Source organism: Falco biarmicus, chromosome 4 (genome assembly GCF_023638135.1).
Source record: "Falco biarmicus isolate bFalBia1 chromosome 4, bFalBia1.pri, whole genome shotgun sequence".
In the NCBI taxonomy this organism is placed as follows: domain Eukaryota; kingdom Metazoa; phylum Chordata; class Aves; order Falconiformes; family Falconidae; genus Falco; species Falco biarmicus.
Window position 1 is genome coordinate 89,235,851 of NC_079291.1, and position 18,995 is coordinate 89,254,845.

The 18,995-nt window shown below is 50.0% G+C and overlaps 1 protein-coding gene across 4 annotated transcripts in view; it reads left to right on the forward strand.

Annotated features, from left to right (window-relative positions):
* The window catches only part of SRGAP3 (SLIT-ROBO Rho GTPase activating protein 3), a 126,800-nt gene that overhangs the window by 92,201 nt on the left and 15,604 nt on the right, over positions 1-18,995 (forward strand). For 3 of the 4 annotated variants that reach the window (XM_056336089.1, XM_056336088.1, XM_056336090.1), the window contains exons 7-14: positions 6,433-6,654; positions 7,174-7,275; positions 7,491-7,688; positions 8,969-9,053; positions 11,164-11,191; positions 14,690-14,792; positions 17,379-17,439; positions 17,845-17,922. In XM_056336089.1, coding sequence (XP_056192064.1) covers positions 6,433-6,654; positions 7,174-7,275; positions 7,491-7,688; positions 8,969-9,053; positions 11,164-11,191; positions 14,690-14,792; positions 17,379-17,439; positions 17,845-17,922 — 877 coding nt within the window. Of the gene's footprint in view, positions 1-6,432; positions 6,655-7,173; positions 7,276-7,490; positions 7,689-8,968; positions 9,054-11,163; positions 11,192-14,689; positions 14,793-16,659; positions 16,691-17,378; positions 17,440-17,844; positions 17,923-18,995 lie in introns of all 4 variants that reach the window. The other variant, XM_056336092.1, reaches the window with a different exon arrangement.

An 18,995-nucleotide genomic window follows, 5' to 3' on the forward strand; every position in this document is an offset into this window, starting at 1 on the left:
AAATCAACATACTTTAATAACTAAGTGGTTCTTAGAGTATTGTATTAAATGGAGGGAATCGAACCAATACACATTTCTTAAATTTTGCTGGTCCTGGCTTTAATAATATGGTAAAACTATTTTAAATTTTTTGCCAAAGTTTGCATGTAATAAAGAGTTTATTCTTCATGTGGATACCACAGGCTTTGGAATTGGCTTGTTAAATAAGCACACATGCTGATTGGTGTGTGATTTAGAAGTGTCATGCAGTCTGTAAATTTTACTGCCTGAAGACTATGTTCAGTCTTTGTTTGATAGACCTGGTTAGCTTAGTACAAAAAAGCAGTACTTTCCTTTAGAGAAAAGAACTTATTCTTGGCATTTTGGGCTGCTTTTCCCAGTAGCTTGAATGAAGAGCCTCGACATCATGTTCTTTAAAATATTAATTTGCCAATGCATTCATCTTAAAAACAAAACACCATGCCCCCAAACGAACAAACAGAACCCCTGACCCCCAAAATCATCAAAGAACTCGTTAAAGAAAATACGCATGGGTGAGGAAGCTGCTATAGAGGTACTAAGGAGCGAAATAAAATGTAGTTTAGAAATCCTCTGGAAAAGAACCTGCTTCAGGGACCATAGAGTTAATTAATTATAGCTAAATTTGAAAAGGGCCGCATACTTTTTTGCTCTGTGATACTTACAGTGAAGGAACCTTTGATTAGAAATAATCAGATCTCATGCTTCAGGGCGTGAGTTGATTACTGCAAGGGTCAGGGAGGATCCTGTCCTTTCCCTGCCCTATCCCCACATCGTTCCTTGTTTGGCTAAAAATAAATCAGTTGTTCAGGAGTTTTTACATCTTGGTTGCTGCCTCAGGCAAAACACTGAATGTGATTGACCAAGACCGTTTTAGAAGAGATTTATGGTAACTGTCGAGCGCTGCAGCCAGGCTGTGGCACGCATGGGGGACCCTTCACTCAGTTCAGGAAACACCTTAAAAACAGGTACTTGCCAGGGGCTGTGGGAGAAAGCCAGCCCAGTAGCGAACGTTGCATTGCCCTGGCATTACAGCACGGGCTTCCTGATTCCTGGCCTCAGACCACAAAAATCCAATAGTCACCCATATGACGTGTTACGACAGCTTACGTACTCTTTGTAATAACAGGCACGGTTTTGCTATGAGTCAGAAAGACAGGAATGCATGGAGGGAATGCAGGGTGCTTTGGTCCCGCGCTGTCAGACATGTGGTCGCACCCTCACCCTGTGCTGCCGTTCCCTCGCGCTGCTGACGCCTGGAGCGTGAGCTGCAGCTGAGCTGCCCTCAGCGTGGTAGGCATCCAGGGCAGTGACGCCAGCGCTGGTGTTCTGTGGGCAGAGGAAGAATTTTGCTGGGTGGTGCTGAGCAGCCAGGGGACCTGTGTTCTGTTTGGTTTCAGGATCCCTCAGCACCCTCGTCATTTGGCAGAGGAGCAACTCTTTAGGTTTAGATAGACTACAAATTGCTAAAGCTTAAAAGATGGGGACAGCCTGGGGGATATTACCTTTATATTTAAAATAGTGCGCTTTCTCCTGCTGCGCCCACTTCCCAATGCTGAAAAGTTCAGCGACCTTCGAACTGCCTGTGCGCAATGGGGTGAGTGCCTCTGTCGCTGCGCCTCAGCATCCCCCATCGCCCATTCCTGCCCAGCGTCAGACTTGCTGGGGAATATTAAGGGTAATGGTCATCAAAAGGAGACAGTCCTTGCATTTATTTGCTTCTTCCCATCTTTTCTGAGCAATTATTTGTGGCTGCTGATGCATCTCAGCCCTTTTTGCCTTCTCCTGGTGTGGTTTAATTTCCTTTGCTGCTGCCTGGCTCCAGCTTACAGCATGCAGAGCCTGTTTGTTGTGGTGGGGTGTTGCTTTTTCACAAGCATTTATCATACCTTGGCTGGAATACCTTTTGTAACAGGGTTTGTCTTGATGCTGTTTAGCTTTGAGGGAAGCGCAGTGACTGCAGGCTGCAAAGGTGCGACTGTTTTGTTTTCTGCATATTAAATACTTAGCAAATAAATCTTCCCCATAAAAATAAATGAGAAAAGCAGCAGCTCGCATTCTCTTTGAACATGCCTCCCAAGATCTGAAGATACTTTCCAGGTATGAGTTAGGCTCTCACATAGTACGCAGCATTGTCCTGGCCAAGCGTAAACGTTATCTTGGTAATACATCATGTCACGCTTTGCAACAGACACCTGAAATGTGTTTTAACTGGTGAGGAAGTGAGACAGATGCATCAGTAGTTTGGAAAGCATTTTGTTCTCTCTGGAGCCCAGTACTGTTGCAGCCTCGGGTACATAAAACCCGCAGTGTTTCTGCAGAGCTTCACCATTCATATCAAACCCCATCAAGTTCCTCCGAACCTGACAGTCGCTGTCGTCGCTGCCAGCATCTCTCTCATGTGGGGACATCTGCCCATCCCATGGGGACGGGGCAGCTCTCTGCCCGCTGCTGAGAAGTGACAAGGTCATTGCTGGAGCATGGGGTGGTTTGGACTCCCGTATTTTCCACCCGCTGGATGTTGCTTTCTTAAACCACTGCTTGTTTTCCTGTGCTGGTGCATTTGGTGCCTTGGTTGTGGTCAGTGGCATGGTGTGCTTGCTGCCCCGTCGGTTCAGACCATGCCAGGCCTGGCTGCCACCAGAGATCGCCCTGGGCACAGCAGCGTGACCGCAGCCGGGGAAGGGCTGGTGCTCCCTCAGCCGCGCAATTGCAGTTAGGAAAGGGTGCTGGTGCAGGGCTGGAGGCTCACTGGCTTTCCTCCTGGCTCTGGGCAAACCTTTTAACGTCTTTCTGTTCCCACTGTGTGTCTGAAATGGGATTACTGGCGACAGGGTTAATGGCTGGTGGTGGTCTTCTGCAGCCCCCAGCCCGCCTCCGGCGCAGCGCCATGGTGGGCGGTGGGAGACACACACACATTTGGCTGCTTCGACGGCATTTTGGCTAAAACCAGATTGTTTGAGCTCTGGGGTGTTGGTTTATTTCTCAAGTTGAACACTATAATATTTCCACTCCTTGCAGGGGTGTTACCAGACTTAATGAATTAATATACGATGAGCTTTGAGCTTTCCAGATGAAAGGCACTGCAGAAGGGCTAAGGATTATTATTTGTGGCTCTAATTTATTTTCCATCAAAGGGATGAGAGGGGTGAGAAAATGCCATTTGTTCTGGAACTGGGAGCAGGAGTTTGAAGTCTTTTTTTTCTTTCTTTTTCTTTTCCCCTCCCCTTTGTGTGTTTCTCTGGGAATTTTTTGGAAGTCCCTGCTCTGTCTTTTCTTCTCCAGGCAGCAGCGTGTGAAGCAGCCAGCACAGCGCTAATCACCAGAGACTTCAAGGGCCGTAGCATGTTAGGAAAGTGCCTGCCCTGATTCTCTCTAGCAACTGATTTCTGGGCATTGCAAATAACTGCTAGCTTCGGTGTGAGTTCAGCATCAAAGTAAAGGAAAGTTTTCACATGGAATTTTTTTCTCAAAAGCATCTGGCGATACCCTGAGCCTCATCTTCTCAGATTCTGTGGCATTCAGCAATTTTTCCTTTGTAATAGCTCAGGTTTACCTGCTTTGGCAACACCCACCCTTGAACAGTGGCAGATATTTTCTCCTGGCATTACTTTTTGTGGTCAAGTAGTGACGATTTCCGGGGCGGGTGGGAGAAGGACAGCGAGGGGCCGGGAGGTGCACCAGGGAATGTGCGCAGTCCTGTTTGCAGGGCACAGAACTGGTCGGTTGCTCGTGGCAGGAGAGCAGGTCCTGCTCCAGCATCAGCATGGGGGTCTCGGCCCTGAACCCTGCTCTGCCCACCTGGTAGCCCCCTCTGTGCGAGCCTGTGCCGAAGCAGGCGGGCTGCGGGCACCAGGTCCGTGCTCACAGTCCGAGCGCGGAGCTGCTGGTGGTGCCCCCGGCACCGCTGCTCCCGCACTGCCCCTGCCTGCAGGGTGCTAGGCATGCTGGGCGCAGCTGTGCTGCTGCATCCTCTTGACTCATCGGTTTCTTGTGCAGCCATGGAGCAGTCGTACAGGCATTGGTGCTAAAACTGTCTTGGCAGAGACTCACAGCACTGGAATGAGGTTTTGCCCCAAGTGGCGAATAGAAATTCACCCCGATTCTTTGGTTTTTTGTGTTGCTTGATGATTTATTAAGGCAGAGCTATACCAGTCCTTAACTGCCTATGTTTTCAACTAAAAGACCAGAAGCTAAAAAGAAGCAGGGTAAATGTTGGATTATAACCGTTCAAAAATTCCTGCGAAAATCCTCATTATTGCAGGTGTGGTTTCACTGCTCTAAAAGGCTAGGTGGGGATGGGCAGAGCGCAGCGTACCTGTGAGCGGGGTCGGCCTGTTGTGGTTTTGCTGCTGCTTTTAGCACAGGCTGAACCAAACGCAGCTCTGCGTGTGACTTGATCCGAGCCGAGGGCTGTCTCCTCGCATTGGCAGAAAGCACAAGATTGACTTCTTTGGTTGAAGCTGCTTGTGGCACCAGCTGAGTTTTCATATTTCACTTCAAGTTTATCAGTGCTGATGTTCTGATGCAGATTCACTTTTTGTGCCTTTCTGCATCAGTTCAGTAATCCCCGTGAATGCTGTAGAGCGGGAGAAGGTGCCTCTGAAATGCCAGCTCCCAACAGGGAGATCTGCCACTGCGGCAAAGTTGGTCTCGTTTTGGGTCATTGAGATTACACTAGCAATCTTTCTGCTCTTTTCTGTAGCTTTTTGTGCCGTGGTGGTCCTCCTGGCAGTGGTTTTGGTGGGGCTGCAGTGGGGTGGAAGCCAGCTCACCACATGCCTGGCCATGCCATGCCGGGGTGGTCGTGGTTACAGCTCAGATGGTGAGGATTTCCTGCTTGTTCTTTAATCTGTGTGGCAGCAAAGCGTCTTAACTTCCGTAATGTAAATTGTGTGTGATAGGAATTGTCATAGGCAATGGTTAGTTTGGTGCTGCCTGCCATGGGAGGTGTTTGTCACAGGGTTTCTCCCATGGAGGTGTCCTGTGACCCACAGCCCTCCTGTGCCTGGGCATGTCTCTACAGGTCACAGTGCTTGTGTGGGAGGTACCTGAAGAGCTTCAGAGGGTCAGCGTTCTGCCCTGCTGGCTGCCTGTGCTGACCAGGGTGTGTGTGCCATGCCCCGCAGGTGCACCCATGCCGTGCTGGGAGACAGGAAGGAGTGCACTGGGGATGTAGGATTATGAAATGCCTCACAGAGGGTAAAGCCATAATTATCTAACTTTACATCCTCTATCAGTAACTGCAGGCCACTCCTGCATGCCAAAAATAGATGTGCTTCAGCTTTGGACTGCAGCCCTTCTGTATCACTGCACTCTCCTTACAGCCCTGTGAGTGTGGCTCAGGCTGATGATGCGTTGCACTCCTGCTTCTGATGTGTTGCACTCCTGCTTCCAGCATCCTCTCTGTCTTGCCTTTCCCCATGGAACAGCATCTGTTGATCTGTGAATTTTGGGTGCTGCTTCAGTGCCCGTCCTTGCCGCTGCTGCTAGCAGCAGGGGCAGCTGGTCAGAGCGGAGCCCTGCGGAGGTGCGCGCTGTGCTGGGGCTCCCGGTGGGGACTGGGAGGAAGGTTGCTAAGAGTTGCTTTTTGCTCAGCTGTGATTAAACGTTCATAGCAGCAAATCCCTTTGCTGTTGCTATGCTTAACGTGCCAAACTTGATTACATTGAGAAGAGAGTTTAAAAACAGGCTTTTGTGTAATGTACAGTGTTTTGGCAGCAGTTAACTCCGAGTTTTATCATTTTTCCCAAGGTGAACATGAGAACGATCAGTTATACATGAGAAGCTGCTCCGTCGCGAGAGGAAGGCAGCTTACTAGCGAGGATAGAAGGGTTTGCCCGTACTGCAGGGCATGTTTTCCAGTGCCACCTTGCTTGATTGTCCATCTGTTTTGGATAACTTTGGGAAATGGTAGGGTTTACGGTGTGTAAAAAGCACTTGCAGGGCAGTTCACAAGGCGAGAAGGCAAGCGCTGGGGCTGAGCAATGGCACAGGCCCCATTCTCTCCCATGGGCCTCTGCAGGGCACAGGCTTTGCTGTCGGTGGGGCTCCTGTGGTCACGCTGGCCCTGGGCCTGAGCAGGTAGCCAGGGAGAGCCATGCTTTTTGGATGATTTTTTTCCTCTGTCCTGTCTGAGAAGATCCCGTCCCCTTCCCAGTGAAGTGAAGGGTGTTAAACCCCGGTGCTGTGGTGAGGGTCCAGGGCAAGGTCACTGTACTGCCTGGCTGTTTGTTCCCTGGTACCTCTTCTCCTTCAGTCCTCTCTCCTTCTTGCCTTTTCATATGGTATGGCAGTGCACTGTTAAATATATCCTGGTACGTCAGGGCCAGTGTTTCTCTGGGACATGCAGTGCTTTTTTGGGCGTGGGGAGGGAGTGGTTGTGTGACTAGACCTTTCCTCTGTGTTTCTCAGTGCTGTGACCTGGGATTCCACGCCAGCCTTGCTCGGACCTTCAGGACATACCTGTCTGCTGAGTACAACCTGGAAACCTCCCGCCACGAGGGCCTGGACATCATCGAGAACGCAGTGGACAACCTGGATGCACGGAGTGACAAGCACACCATCATGGACATGTGCAACCAGGTCTTCTGCCCTCCACTGAAGTTCGAGTTCCAGCCTCACATGGGGGATGAGGTAGTGTACTTGCCCGAGGGGCTGCAGAGGTGCCCACAGCCTGGCCTGGGCTGGCTTCCTCCTCTTCCTAACCATCATTGTTAAATTATTTCTGACTCCTTATCCCTCTGTGCTGTCTTCACACACTGCTATTCATGTTTCTTTTCTTAATGAGACACTTGGCTCATTAGGGCTCCTTCTTTCAGTCTGCCTCTTGCTCCGTATCTCTCCCAATTAGGAAGCCTGTGGTTTGATTCTCAGCTGAACTGCCCAACAGATTTATAATGCAGAGCTTTGATTTACCTGCTGTAATTGGAAGACTTCACAGTGCAGCTTTCCAATGCTGGGTAGAAAATGCTCTGTGCTGGCCTGAGTCCAAGGCACTGCTGATTAGAAAGTGGGTGATGCAGCCTCCCTGGAGGCTGTGAGGAGATTGTGGGTGCTGGAGAGAATCATGTAGCTATTTAAATGTGTGTGTCTGGCCAGTGCACGATGCACTGAACGCTCTCCTGTCTCTCTCTGGCACCATTCCTGTCTCAGGTGTGTCAGGTCAGTGCCCAGCAGCCTGTGCAGACGGAGTTGCTGATGAGGTACCACCAGCTGCAGTCGCGACTAGCCACCCTCAAGATAGAGAATGAAGAGGTAAGGAGTCGCTCTGGGTCTCGTGTTTGGCCTCGTAGGCTGTATTGCTGAGCCTTTAGCCTGTTACACAGGGGGTTTTCTGGCATGCTCAGGGGCAGAATCCTTCCAGCAACAGCGCTGAGAGCACCCAGTGACCACAGCCAGCGCAAGCCCGGTGCTTGGGAGCTGCCTGTTGGCCAGTTGTTTTGGCTTATGCTGTCTTCTATTTCCGATAGGTACGAAAAACTCTGGATGCCACAATGCAGACTTTGCAGGACATGCTGACAGTGGAAGATTTTGATGTTTCGGATGCCTTCCAGCATAGCCGCTCCACTGAGTCGGTCAAATCAGCTGCATCAGAGACCTACATGAGTAAAATAAACATCGCCAAGAGGAGAGCCAACCAGCAGGAAACTGAAATGTTCTATTTTACAGTGAGTCTCATCTCATGCGATACAGGACACAAAGCATTAATTGCTAGGGCTCAGTCCCATTTTAAGTGCTCATTAGTGAAGAGCAAGAACCGATTCAGTCTCTTCAAGTATTTGTCTTCTGTCTGATTTGGGTTTGGAAAGCATTTTTCAGTGGCAGGGCAGTGCATAGGGACTGACAATCCAGCGTCTGTCTTGTTCTTCTCTTTGAAGGAATGACTGGAGCAACGAGTTGTGACTGAAAACTTACAGAACTCTGCAGGAGTGGCTCAGAGCAGGGTAGCAGAGTCCAGCCAGCCTTGCAGTGTGTCACTATTCAGTGGCTGTTCCTGGAGGCCTTTGCAGTTTTGAACCATCAGCCAAGCCTTCCTTTTCTGGCTTATGCAGCTAAAATGTGCCCTGGGCCCATGGGAATGAACTAAAGGCATTTGCATCTCATGCAGGGTGTTGGAGGGAGCTGCAGCAGCCTGGCTTTGCAGCGCCTTGCTGTTGTGTGCTGTGTCTCCCGTGCAACCTTGCCTCTGCACTTCACTTCCAGGCAGATCTAAGGTTCTTTCCTATAGTACTCAAAATACAATAAGCCATCAGTTCAGCCGGAGTAGTCCTCATTGGTTAATAGGCTAAGCTTAATAGCATCTTATGATACATTACATATGCGTAGAAAATTTTCTACTTGCTCTTAGCAGTATTATTATTCCAGTTTGGGGGGGTGTGTGTGGTGGGGGGGGTGTGTGTAGGAAATTGACACCTGGTAACACCACTCCGAAGCACAAGTCTAAATGAAAATTTCAAACAGTCTGACAGTGAAATGAGAAGTTGTGCTGCACAGTTAGTATCGTCCAGCGCTTAAAGCATCTGATGGTCCCCAACCTGGGAAGGTCTCATGTACTGGGAGGCCTTGCTCCGCATCACTTGTTTGCACAAAGGCAAAGCGTCTGTCAGTGGAGGGAGATCCTCTTGATTTTCCAGGCCATTCCCAGAAGCCTGACAAAAGAAAGCTAGCTTTGAACTCTTCTCTTTGGACCTACCTCCTTGCGTTCCCAGGCAGGAGGTGGAGCTCCAAGGAGACGGGGCTAGTAAGATCATCAGGACTGTGGCTGGAGCAGTGAGAAGTGACTAGACCGTGCTCAGCCCTGTGGCACATCTGATGTCTGGTTTGTTAGAGCCTGTCAGCCTTACCAAGCCGCCATCCAGCAGTCCCCTGAGCAAAAGCGTACATCAATTATGGAATATATTTTGCCAAGAGTCTTAACCCACCTTGTTTGTTTTATCTTTAATTTCAGAAATTTAAAGAGTATTTGAATGGCAGTAACCTTATCATGAAGCTCCAGGCTAAACATGACTTGCTGAAGCAGACTCTTGGAGAAGGTGAGTGGCGGGGTTAGGTCCAGGGAGGAACCTCCCAGCACATAAGACAGTTTTAAACCAGGCGTCATCTTTTGGTCTTACCTGCTGTCTGTGTGTTCCTGAGTGACTGATGGCTTCTGTGGTTGTCTGCTACTACTAAGTTTAACCAGTGACATGCAAAATTATTACTTCCTTAGAATATTACTCTTTTCCCTCCTTTTTGTGGGTGTGCACATAGAGAAATTTGTTTGAATCTCGTGCTGTGTTACTTCTTCAGCAGCAAAGAGATTCCCACCCACTCCCAACGCTCCGCCTTTTTCCTTTCTCTCCTTCTTCTTCCCCTCTTAGCGCAGCCCTGAACACACGTGTGTTCTTGTCCTTGATGCTGTGCTTCTGTGTTACAGATTTGCCAGCAGCCTTGCTGATTTAATAGGCCCCTTGCCCCCCTGGCCATAGGGTTTTGACTTGCTCTAAACTACAACTGCAAAGTCACCCTTGTTTCTGAACGAACTTTTCTATAGGAGGCTTTTATTACCCCAGATAATGTCACAGGTTTGGTTTCGAGCACATACACACGAACAGGCTTCATACCATAGAGCAAGCAGGGACTTCTGAGGGAGGTAGGAGCAAGTGGCTCCAGGTGGAATCCACCACTGCTGGGGTAGTGACATGCCACTATGTCCCTGGGAGAAGATTTTAGCTCTTCTAAAGGGTTTTTTAAAAATTGTGTTTTTTCCAGTGTAAAGAAGGTGAAGATAAGTTAGTGTCCTGATTCTCCAACAGGAGAGAATATATTTAAATTAAAATACATAAATGGTCCGTGGTCTTGTTTTAACGATGCAAAAATTGGAATTGGTGTAGGCAAGGGGATGAGCTTGTGCTTCACAGAGGTTGGACCCACCTCAGCTCTTCCCAGAGATCACAGAAAAGAGCTCTGTTTATTGGATACAGTGCTGAGACTCCTGTGGGTCGATGCAAGAAGCAATCAACTGTTGAAGATTCATTTGATGGCCATCCGGGTCTCTCTCACAAGAGCCATACTAATGCCATACTGGAAGCATGCAGGGTCAGGTGTTTTAATTCTCTACAGAGTTGTGCAAAAGCAGCCGTGGAAGATTCTCAAATGAAAACTTTCTGAATTTCTCCTGGGCAATGGGATCATCCTGCTATGTAGGCGTTCGGCAAATATTTAGCCCGTAAATGCCAAATGCTGCGTTTCAGCTTGAGCTGATTCTCATTAGGAAGAAGTCTGGATTTGCAAAACACTCCTGTGGAATTCTTTGCTTTTTCAGCTAGGAATTGGCTGCAAGCTTGCTTTCTGCAGGTGCCAAGGCAGTGCAGGAAGGAGGCATGTGTAGCCAAATGCTTCCTTTTATGTGTCTTAGAAAAAGGGAGAAGAAATCAGCTTTCCTGGCCTTGGGAGAAAGGCAAAAACAGCATGTGAAATTAGTTTAGTTTTTTTCAGTGGATTGACAAATACTTTTGAAAATGAACAGATCTTATCAGTGGTGATATGCTGCTATTTATATAAAATCCAAGCACTGAAAATATACGAAGGGAATGAGAATATTGACAGCCAGAATAGAGTCTGCCTGATCGTGATTAGATGGGCTGTTATCTCACAGGAAAAGCCGGGGAACTGAATACTCCACTGCATCCTGGTGCTATTAGTGGTCCTCTGTGAGGCAGTTGGATAATCTCAGCAGCCCCTCTGGGGGCTTCAGCCTTTATTGGAGTGCCCCTTTCCTGCTTGGGTTTGGCCAACCCCCAGCTCATGTAAACAAGCACTTACTGCAGAGGACCTGCAGTGCATCTGGTTATTTACAAGATGGTCTTCATATTGCAACTAAACCTTTTTTAATATCGGTGGGAATTGAGGATGGTTTCCCTCTCTTGTGGCTGAGTCCTGGATTTCTATCTAACACGTCTTTTAGTGGTGGGTATAGCAGCCACCTCGGCATCTCCCCAGCCTGCTGGGCCCTTGGGCACATCCAGCTTCTTTTTGCCAGAAGCTATTGACAGCAGCGCTTACAGAACCTTTAAGTGTGTGAGTGCTTGTGCAAATGTGTGTTAACAGTCGTTCTGTGGTGACTAGCATAGAGAGATGATGGCAATTCGTGTTTTCTTACAGGTGAAAGAGCTGAATGCGGAACAACCAGGTGAGCAGTTTCTTCCCCTTCATCTGCTTCTGGGAAAGGCTGCAGAAGGAGGGTGGCTGTGGGAAGGGTGGTTTGCTTTGGTACTGACACAGCTTGGGGGCGTCAGATTTATTCTAGCCACCCTGTGCTGGCAGGCTGGAAGGCCGGCAGTCCCTGGCTCCCCACATCACTGCCCTGCTTCTCAGCTGCATTGCCTGAAGTGGATTAATTAGGGTGATGACAAACAGGCCCTTGTTTTTGCTGCAGTGTAATTTCTAGCTGACTGGCTCTGAAGTACTGTGTCAGCACCGTGCGGTGCCTTGTAGCATAGCTGAGATTGGGTTGTGTTCAGACAGCGGAACACAAGGGTGTCCACCCACTCCCTGCCATCCCTCTTTGTTGAAGGACTTCAATATGTCCCCAAAAGCCTCTCCCAGCTCTGTCTCCTCTGCCTAGGAGAGCAGAGCACGTCTGCATTCACAGACTTTCATCCCTCTACAGCAGGAGATAGTGCTAGGGGCGAATGTAACCGGGAGGAGGCTTTGATCTGTGTCCAGTCCATAAAGCATCTCCACAGAGCTCTGGTGGCTTGCTGTGGGTGTGCTGGTTTTCTGACAGTAAGACATGGGCCAGCAAAGCCTCCAAACATCTCCCCAGAACATGTAGAACCTCTCTCCGTGTCATCTTTTTACAGTCCAGTTTCAGTGCTTAAGAAAATTTGCAATGCCAGCAAAAAAGCCCCATTCCATGATGGAAATGCTGAAGCAGACAGGGAAGCCTGGGCTGCCATTCCAGGCGGGGAAGAGGCTGCCCTAGCGGAGGGCAGCGCCTGGCGCTCTCGCCTGCTGGCTGGAGGGGGCGGCTGCCGGGCTGGGCACCCGCTGGGGGGGCAGGGCAGGGCAGCGGGTGCTCCCGGGGCACAGGGGGGTCTCTCCCGCCTGGCGCAGGCTGGGCACTGCGGGCACTGCGCAGTGTGCCGCTGCACCGGTGCTCCAAGGAGCCGCTCCTGAGCGCGCTCCCCGCCCCCCGCCGGACCGGCCCTCACGGCAGCCGCTGCAAGCGCCGCCTCTGGCTGCGGGTCCCAGGAGAGCCCCGACACCCTCGGGCCCCCGGTGTGTGGCAAGCCCGTGGCTGGTGGGGCTACGGATGCACCCAGGAGGTGAGCTCCGGCCCCTGGGGTGTGCCAGGCAGGGCTTTCTGCGGAGCTGGTGGGGGAGCCCACCCCACCGGCCCTGCGAGGTAAACCCGCGGGGAGCGTGGGCTCTGGTACTGGGTTCACCGGGAGTGGGCACCCGTGGGGCTGTGGGGACAAAGGCATGAACAGCCGCCTCCTGTGTGAGGGGTGATGGCACAGCTCCTGCTGCTTTGGTTGCTTTTGTTTCAGCAGTTGCTTTTACTTCACAAAGGAAAACAAACAAGAGGCAGTCTCCTCGTGTAGGCAGTGCTGTAGCGTAGGCAGAGCAACCTTCCCACCAGCTGCAGCCAGAGGCCAGGCTGTCCCGGCCGGGAGAGGAGGTTACACGGCAGCAACAGCACCGGGTCCCTGGCCCGCAGCACGGGGCCGCTCAGCTGAGGGTCAGGTGGGCACTTGAATGGGCAGCAGTCGCTTCTGCTCCTCAGGTACCCGTTGAAGGAGCAGTTAGAAGCTGTAGGAGTGTAGAGTAAAATTAAAGGCACCCAATGAAGGAACCGGCGGATCACAACTGTCACCTTTGCATTACAGCTCTGTGTAAATGTACGCGTCCATTCGACTCTGCTCTGTGAGAACTTCCGCATGCAGGCTCCTAGCACTCGTTTTTGTTTGCGTTTGCAGTCATGATCTCTCCTCTGCCAGCATCAGTGTAGCCTGGGGGTAGGGGACAGGTCAGAAATCAGTTAGCGATTTTATGCTATTTTTCTCCCTTTTCTAGATCTAGACACTTTGGTCTTAATGTCCTTCACTATCAGAAGAAGAAATCAAAGTGTGAATAGTGTTAACGAAAGCAGCCCTCCAAAGTCCTGATTGCTGCTCTAAAGTCACACGTTTCCATGGCCTCATTTCCAGAAGCCATAGGTGTCTGTTACCCTTGCTGAAGTCAGCAGGGTCTTCAAGGTCTGTTCCTGGTGACTTGATGAGGACCCTCGGTCACTAGCCAGTAGCAGTAGGGTCACACCACTTCCTAACGTGCATGCCCACCTTTTCTGTTCTTACAGAGATGCTGGTGGGTTTGCTCATCTGTGTTGACCATGCTCACCTTTTTGTTTGGTGTTTTGAGTAGTCTTGGGAATGCCTGCTGGAAAGATGAAAGACCATTCACATCCCTGTGGATCCCAAACAGAAGTTAGCTACAGGGAGGTGGTGTTCCTGCTTTGTTCTGTCTGGCCATCTGTGAGCAGAATGAGGTCCGTTTAGGAATAAACAGGAATAGCCCAGTGTTTTTCAGGGGTAGCTGTGGTCAGTTGAACTCTTCAGCTGTTCTTCGTGCTTTTTCAGGTTGACAGAGTGCCGAACTGGTGGAGGTAGGAGGCAGGTGTTAAAAATCCTGCTGAGCACCAACACTTCATTTTACTGCAAATATGTCATTGCTGCTCCCAGCACAAACACTGAGCAGCAGTTTTGGTATTTGGCATCTCAAAGAAGGAGAATTGTATCTGCAGATCGTGGGTACCAAAGCCAGTTGTGACCTTAGCGGTTCTATTACTCTCTGGCTTGAATGGAGCAGGTTCTGCATTCCTGATCACCATTGTTCATTCAGGCTGTGGTTGTTTGTGTAGTTACTGCTCTGTCACTCTCCAGGTCCTGGAGATGACTAGCTTTTACAGTAGGAACCAGGACTCTTCAGGAAGCCTGGAACAACAGCTGGTTAGACTGCTGTATGGGGCTGCAGCTGAGGTTAGAGTCTGTCTGATAGGGAAATATTGGAAGATTATGGGGATGGAAAGTAATGGCTAGGTTGGCTTATTGCTGTTAAATGCTTCTATTACCAAGATTAAATTGAATTTATTACTTAAATAAAGGCTGCAGGCTTGACCTTGACTTGCAATTATGTGTGCAGTATATAGTGAACCACTCTGATGTTGCTCTAGGCTGCCTACAGGTTAGCTCTGCTGCCTGTTCTGACACCTGCCAGCTGCACCCGGGCTCAGCCAGGCTTGGGGACACACAGGAGTGAGGCCGTTGCCGCACTGGCTCCAAAATGAGTTAGCCAAGTTAGTACTAGGGTAGCCTGCTCCAGGCTGCTGGAAAAAGGGTTTTGGAGCAAGCAGAGGGCACGTCCCCAGGAGCCACGGGCACTGTGTGCGATGTAGAGGAGTAGAGCTGAGCTCTTTGCAGGTCCCCGGCCACAGGGGGAGTGGTGTCCGTGGTGGGATGCTGAGGCGTGGGCAGCTGCCGAGTGTGTGGAGCCACATGTTGAGTCCTTACAGAGGGATTTTTCTGTTTTTTATTTCTTATTCATGGTCATAAGCTTTGAGATCTCACCCTGTCATTGCATTTATGTTTGGTGTTCTGTTGATTTATTTTGTTCCATTTTCTCCCAGGCCCCCATGTCTTCCCCCTAAGCCACAGAAAATGAGGAGACCTAGGCCTCTCTCAGTCTATAATCATAAACTCTTTAACGGGAATATGGAAACGTTCATTAAGGTACTCGCTGGCTGATAGTAAGAGTTTATGAACGCTGTGAATGTAATGGTGGCTTTCCTGTCCTAACTGCTGGCTGCTTTCCTTCCTTGGCGGGGTCTCTTGGGTCTGCCCTGCACCCAGCTGACGTGGCCAGCACGTGCTTTGCCTCGGTGACGGTTTCTCCCCATAGCTGTCCTTGCCCCTCGCACATTCCTTGCATTACCTGGCCCATGGCTGCCCGCGCGCCTTGTGGCCAGGGCAGCAGCAAGGGCTCTCATGGCCGCTGGCCACGCTATGCGGCACTCAGCCGCGTCCCCTCGGCTGGCACCGCTTCCTTCCTGGCAAGGAAGATCAGGCAGCAAGGACAGGCCAGCCCGGCACCCTCAAAGGATCAACAGTTCCTCCCACCTTCCCTTTTTCTATGTATTTTTGGTGGTCATCTTCCCCCGTGGCTGGGGAGGAAAATGGCTTGTAAGCTCCCAGAAAATGTCTCCCAGTTGTAAGGACGGACAGCCCTGAACTGAAACGCTGCGTGTATGGATGGCTGTGTGGGAGGGTAGACATGTTATCCTCGTCCTTGGAATATGTTAATGGTAACAGCCTGGCTGGCTCATCTCTGTGCCAGCTGCTGATGGGTGGCTGATGCCATCACGCAGGGCATGGCGAGTCCGAGGGCCCCTTCCTGCATCCCGACGAGGAGGGAGGGCAGGCAAGAGCCGCCAGCCTCTCCCGTGGGAGACTGTTGCCTCCAAATGCCCCCAGAGAGGAGACATGGCAGCTCGCCTGCTGCCTGCCACCCATGCCGGTGCCCATCCCCGCTTGGCGGCCAGCGCCGAGCCGGGTGGTTCCCAAAGGGCGGCTGGGCCATCTCCTGCAAACCACTGCGGATAACATGCAACAGGCGCCCCTCCGAAGTGTGGGCTAGAGTTTTTTCTTCCTTTAAGCTGGGGTGAACTCAGATGAACTTGATTACTGCCAGTGCAGTCCCAGTGGAAGGGGGCATTTGGCCCTGCTCATCCCAGAATATTACCCAGAAGGAAAGATTTGAGGAGAATAAGGAGGAAATGTATATGTGGAATTTGTCCCAAAGGATGCCTCCAGCTATCTAGCTGCAGATCCTCCAAAATCCTGCACTTTGCAATCGCCTGGCCGCTGGAAGGATTTCTGAAGGTGCTGTTCCAGTTACTTAGAGTGTTTAATCCTGCACTGAAGAAAGCTTTAGTGAAAATGCTGTAGGAAGTGGTAGTGATAACCTGTTGGATTAGGTAAACCAGTAGTCATTGCCCGGCTCTGGTTTGCTCTCTTAGGCTCCCTTCGTGCAACCATGAGCCTAAGGGCAGCATTTATAAACCGTGCACTGTCACAGGTGATACACAGGCCTGCCTGACAAAGCCGGTAATCTCTTTAATACTTGTAATTATTCCTTATGAAATTGATTTTTAAAAAAGTAATGCTCATTAAAGTCCAGCCTGTTCAACCCTGTGTAGGAGGAATTATCTGCAGTGGAAATCTGTCTGAGCGGCCGGCGTCCCATGCCCGTGGGGACTCCTGGGGGGCCAGTGCTGTGCTGCCAGGGCTGCCCTTGGTCCAGGGGAGCCGTGTGGCCTGCAGCGGGGCCTGCACTGGCCTTGGGCTGCTGTGAGTGCCACAGGGGCAAGGAGGGAAGAAATCAGAGAGGCAGGCTCTGCAGGGCACTGAGGCTGGGGTGCAGCGTGCAGACCGGGTGGGGAGGGAGGGTGGACAGCCTGAAGGCCTGGGTTGGACCTTGCTAAGCTGCCATTGCATTTGAGCGTTCATGGCCTCCGAAAGAGATGCTTACCTCTAACTGAACTTATCCTTGCTTAATCTTTTCTTTTTTTCCCGCTCTGCTGCTTTTTTGTGTTCTCAGAGGAAGGAGGAATGCGCGAACAAGAAATCAGGTATTTACTGGAGGCCCGTCTACGAGACGGAGTAAATTAACCAGAGAGATGCAACTGTACTCTACTGGGGGAAAAAAACCAAACCAAAGCAAGCCCCCTAAGGAAAATAAATGTCCACTTAAGCAGTCAGACATGGCTCACATTCCCCCTTGAGCTCCTTCCACGAGCAGCCTGGAGAGAAGCAGCTTTGAAACAAAAGCCAGAACTCATCGCAGGTTCAGATCCAGGCAGTTTATTTCATACACTGTGGTGTTTCAGTATGTTTTTTTGTTTTTTTAGCGTCTGCTGACAGTGGCTCTTTCTTTAGGTGGAAATACTGTTGTAAGCTCTGTTACTGGAGGCTTATTTCATCAGACAGGTATAGCACAAGTTTTATTTTGGCTCAGCATTACACCTTGGAAATGGAGTAGCTGTGATTCTGTTGCATCAGTCCCCTGTCTCAACCAGATAGCAAGCAGCAATCTTTCACTTTAGTGAAAGCTATTTTTGTGCATAATTGACCGCATATAGTATACTCAGCACTTTTTGATGGCTTGATGTGTGTAACGCCTCCTTTTCTTGCCTGTCCTCTTACTAAACTCAATGGCACTCATTTTCAAATCTCTGTTTTTACAGTCTTTAATGGATTTCCCATGCTTTGTTATCAATAAACCAGTAATTTTTCACTTTTTCCTTTCCTTTCATGAAGGATTCAGGACAGGCTATTCCGCTTGTAGTAGAAAGCTGCATTCGTTACATCAATTTGTATGGTAAGTTAATTCAGTAATATCAACAGAAACTTTCTGCAAAGGAACTTAAGTACTTGTCGTTAGCAGTGGAATGTAAGCAGAAAAACCTGCAGCCTTTGCTATGCGGGCTCAGGTTATAACTACAGTGGTACTGACTGTGATGTAGCATTGAATGACTGGCAGATACTTCGGTCTGGCTAGCACTTACTCAGGTCAAACTGCTCGCTCTGGCCCCAGGCCAGCAGGAGCCCTTTGAACACTGATCTGGGGGGGCTTGGTGGGAGTATATCAGCAGGAATGAATCATAGCAGGCTGTCCCCTTCTGAGCCTCTCGGGGCACATCGACTCCTAGTTTCTGCTGTTCTTTCCCAGGATGTACTGCCTAACAGCTACAGAAATCTTTTCTAAAATTTTGTTCTCTTCCAGGCCTGCAGCAGCAGGGCATTTTCAGAGTCCCTGGCTCCCAGGTGGAAGTCAACGACATCAAGAACTCGTTTGAGAGAGGTGTGTTGCTGGGGTGTGCAGCTGCAGCTGGACTGCTGTGTCTGAGCAGAGATCATTGATGGGCGTTCCAGTGTGTGCTGGGTGCATTAGACACTGGGTAAAGCGTGTGCTAAAGGTCTTTCTGCTACGAGATACGAGGAGGTTTTATCCCCTTCTAGGTATCTCAGTGTTGTATCTCCAGCCATAGCGAAGACTCACCTGGGGAAAGAGTATGAGAAGTAGGGGTAGGTGTGGAGATCTTTTCCACAGTCATTAAGAGCATGAAAGCCTCAGATGAGAGCCGTAAAATAGTTCTCTGGGGATCTGTTTTCCTCCTCCCTGCAGCAGTTTGCCAAGGGAGGAGCAGCATTGCCATGTGTGCCTGCTGGCAGCGTTGGTTGTGGAGTTGCCAGTGATTCTGTTGAGAAAAGCACCTTGAAGGTGCAGGACTGTCAGGACAGGCTGTCAGGACAGAGCCATGCTGCTACTGCTGAGGGAAGGTGAAGCTGTGCAGGGATCAGTCCAGGTGGAGGTAACGGCTTCCACGGCTTTAATCTTTGAGCAACTTCAGAAGGATGAGGGCGAAGGTGGGCAGGCCAATGAATGAGGCAGCGGTGGGGTTGTCAAAGGCTGGAGGATTTGCGCATCCAATTTAAGAGGAATTGGTATCCAAATCCCTTAGGCATTGAAAGCCTTTTATAGATTTAAGTCAGTACAATGCCATCCATAACCATTCAGTCTATTCCAGAGGTATAATTGCATCCTCCAGCCAAGCCTGTCTTCTCAGGCTTTCACCTACCATTGCTCAGATCTGCTCAGCTCTCTATGCTGTTGCTTTAAATGCAAAAATGCACTGGGCTGGAAGCTGTAATGGAGGACTGATTAGTAACATCCTCATCTTCAGGAAAGGTTTAAAATCTCCACAGTAAACTGTTTTTTAGTAGGTAGGGCTATAGCATGCCTCAGTGTGATGCTATGTCAGAGTACCTTGTTAAACTCTCCTCTTGCTGGGAAAATGCACAGCATTAGCATTCCACACAGAGGAGGGGTTTCTGAACTGTGGGGAAACTGGGTTTCCACTGAGTTAGGAAAAT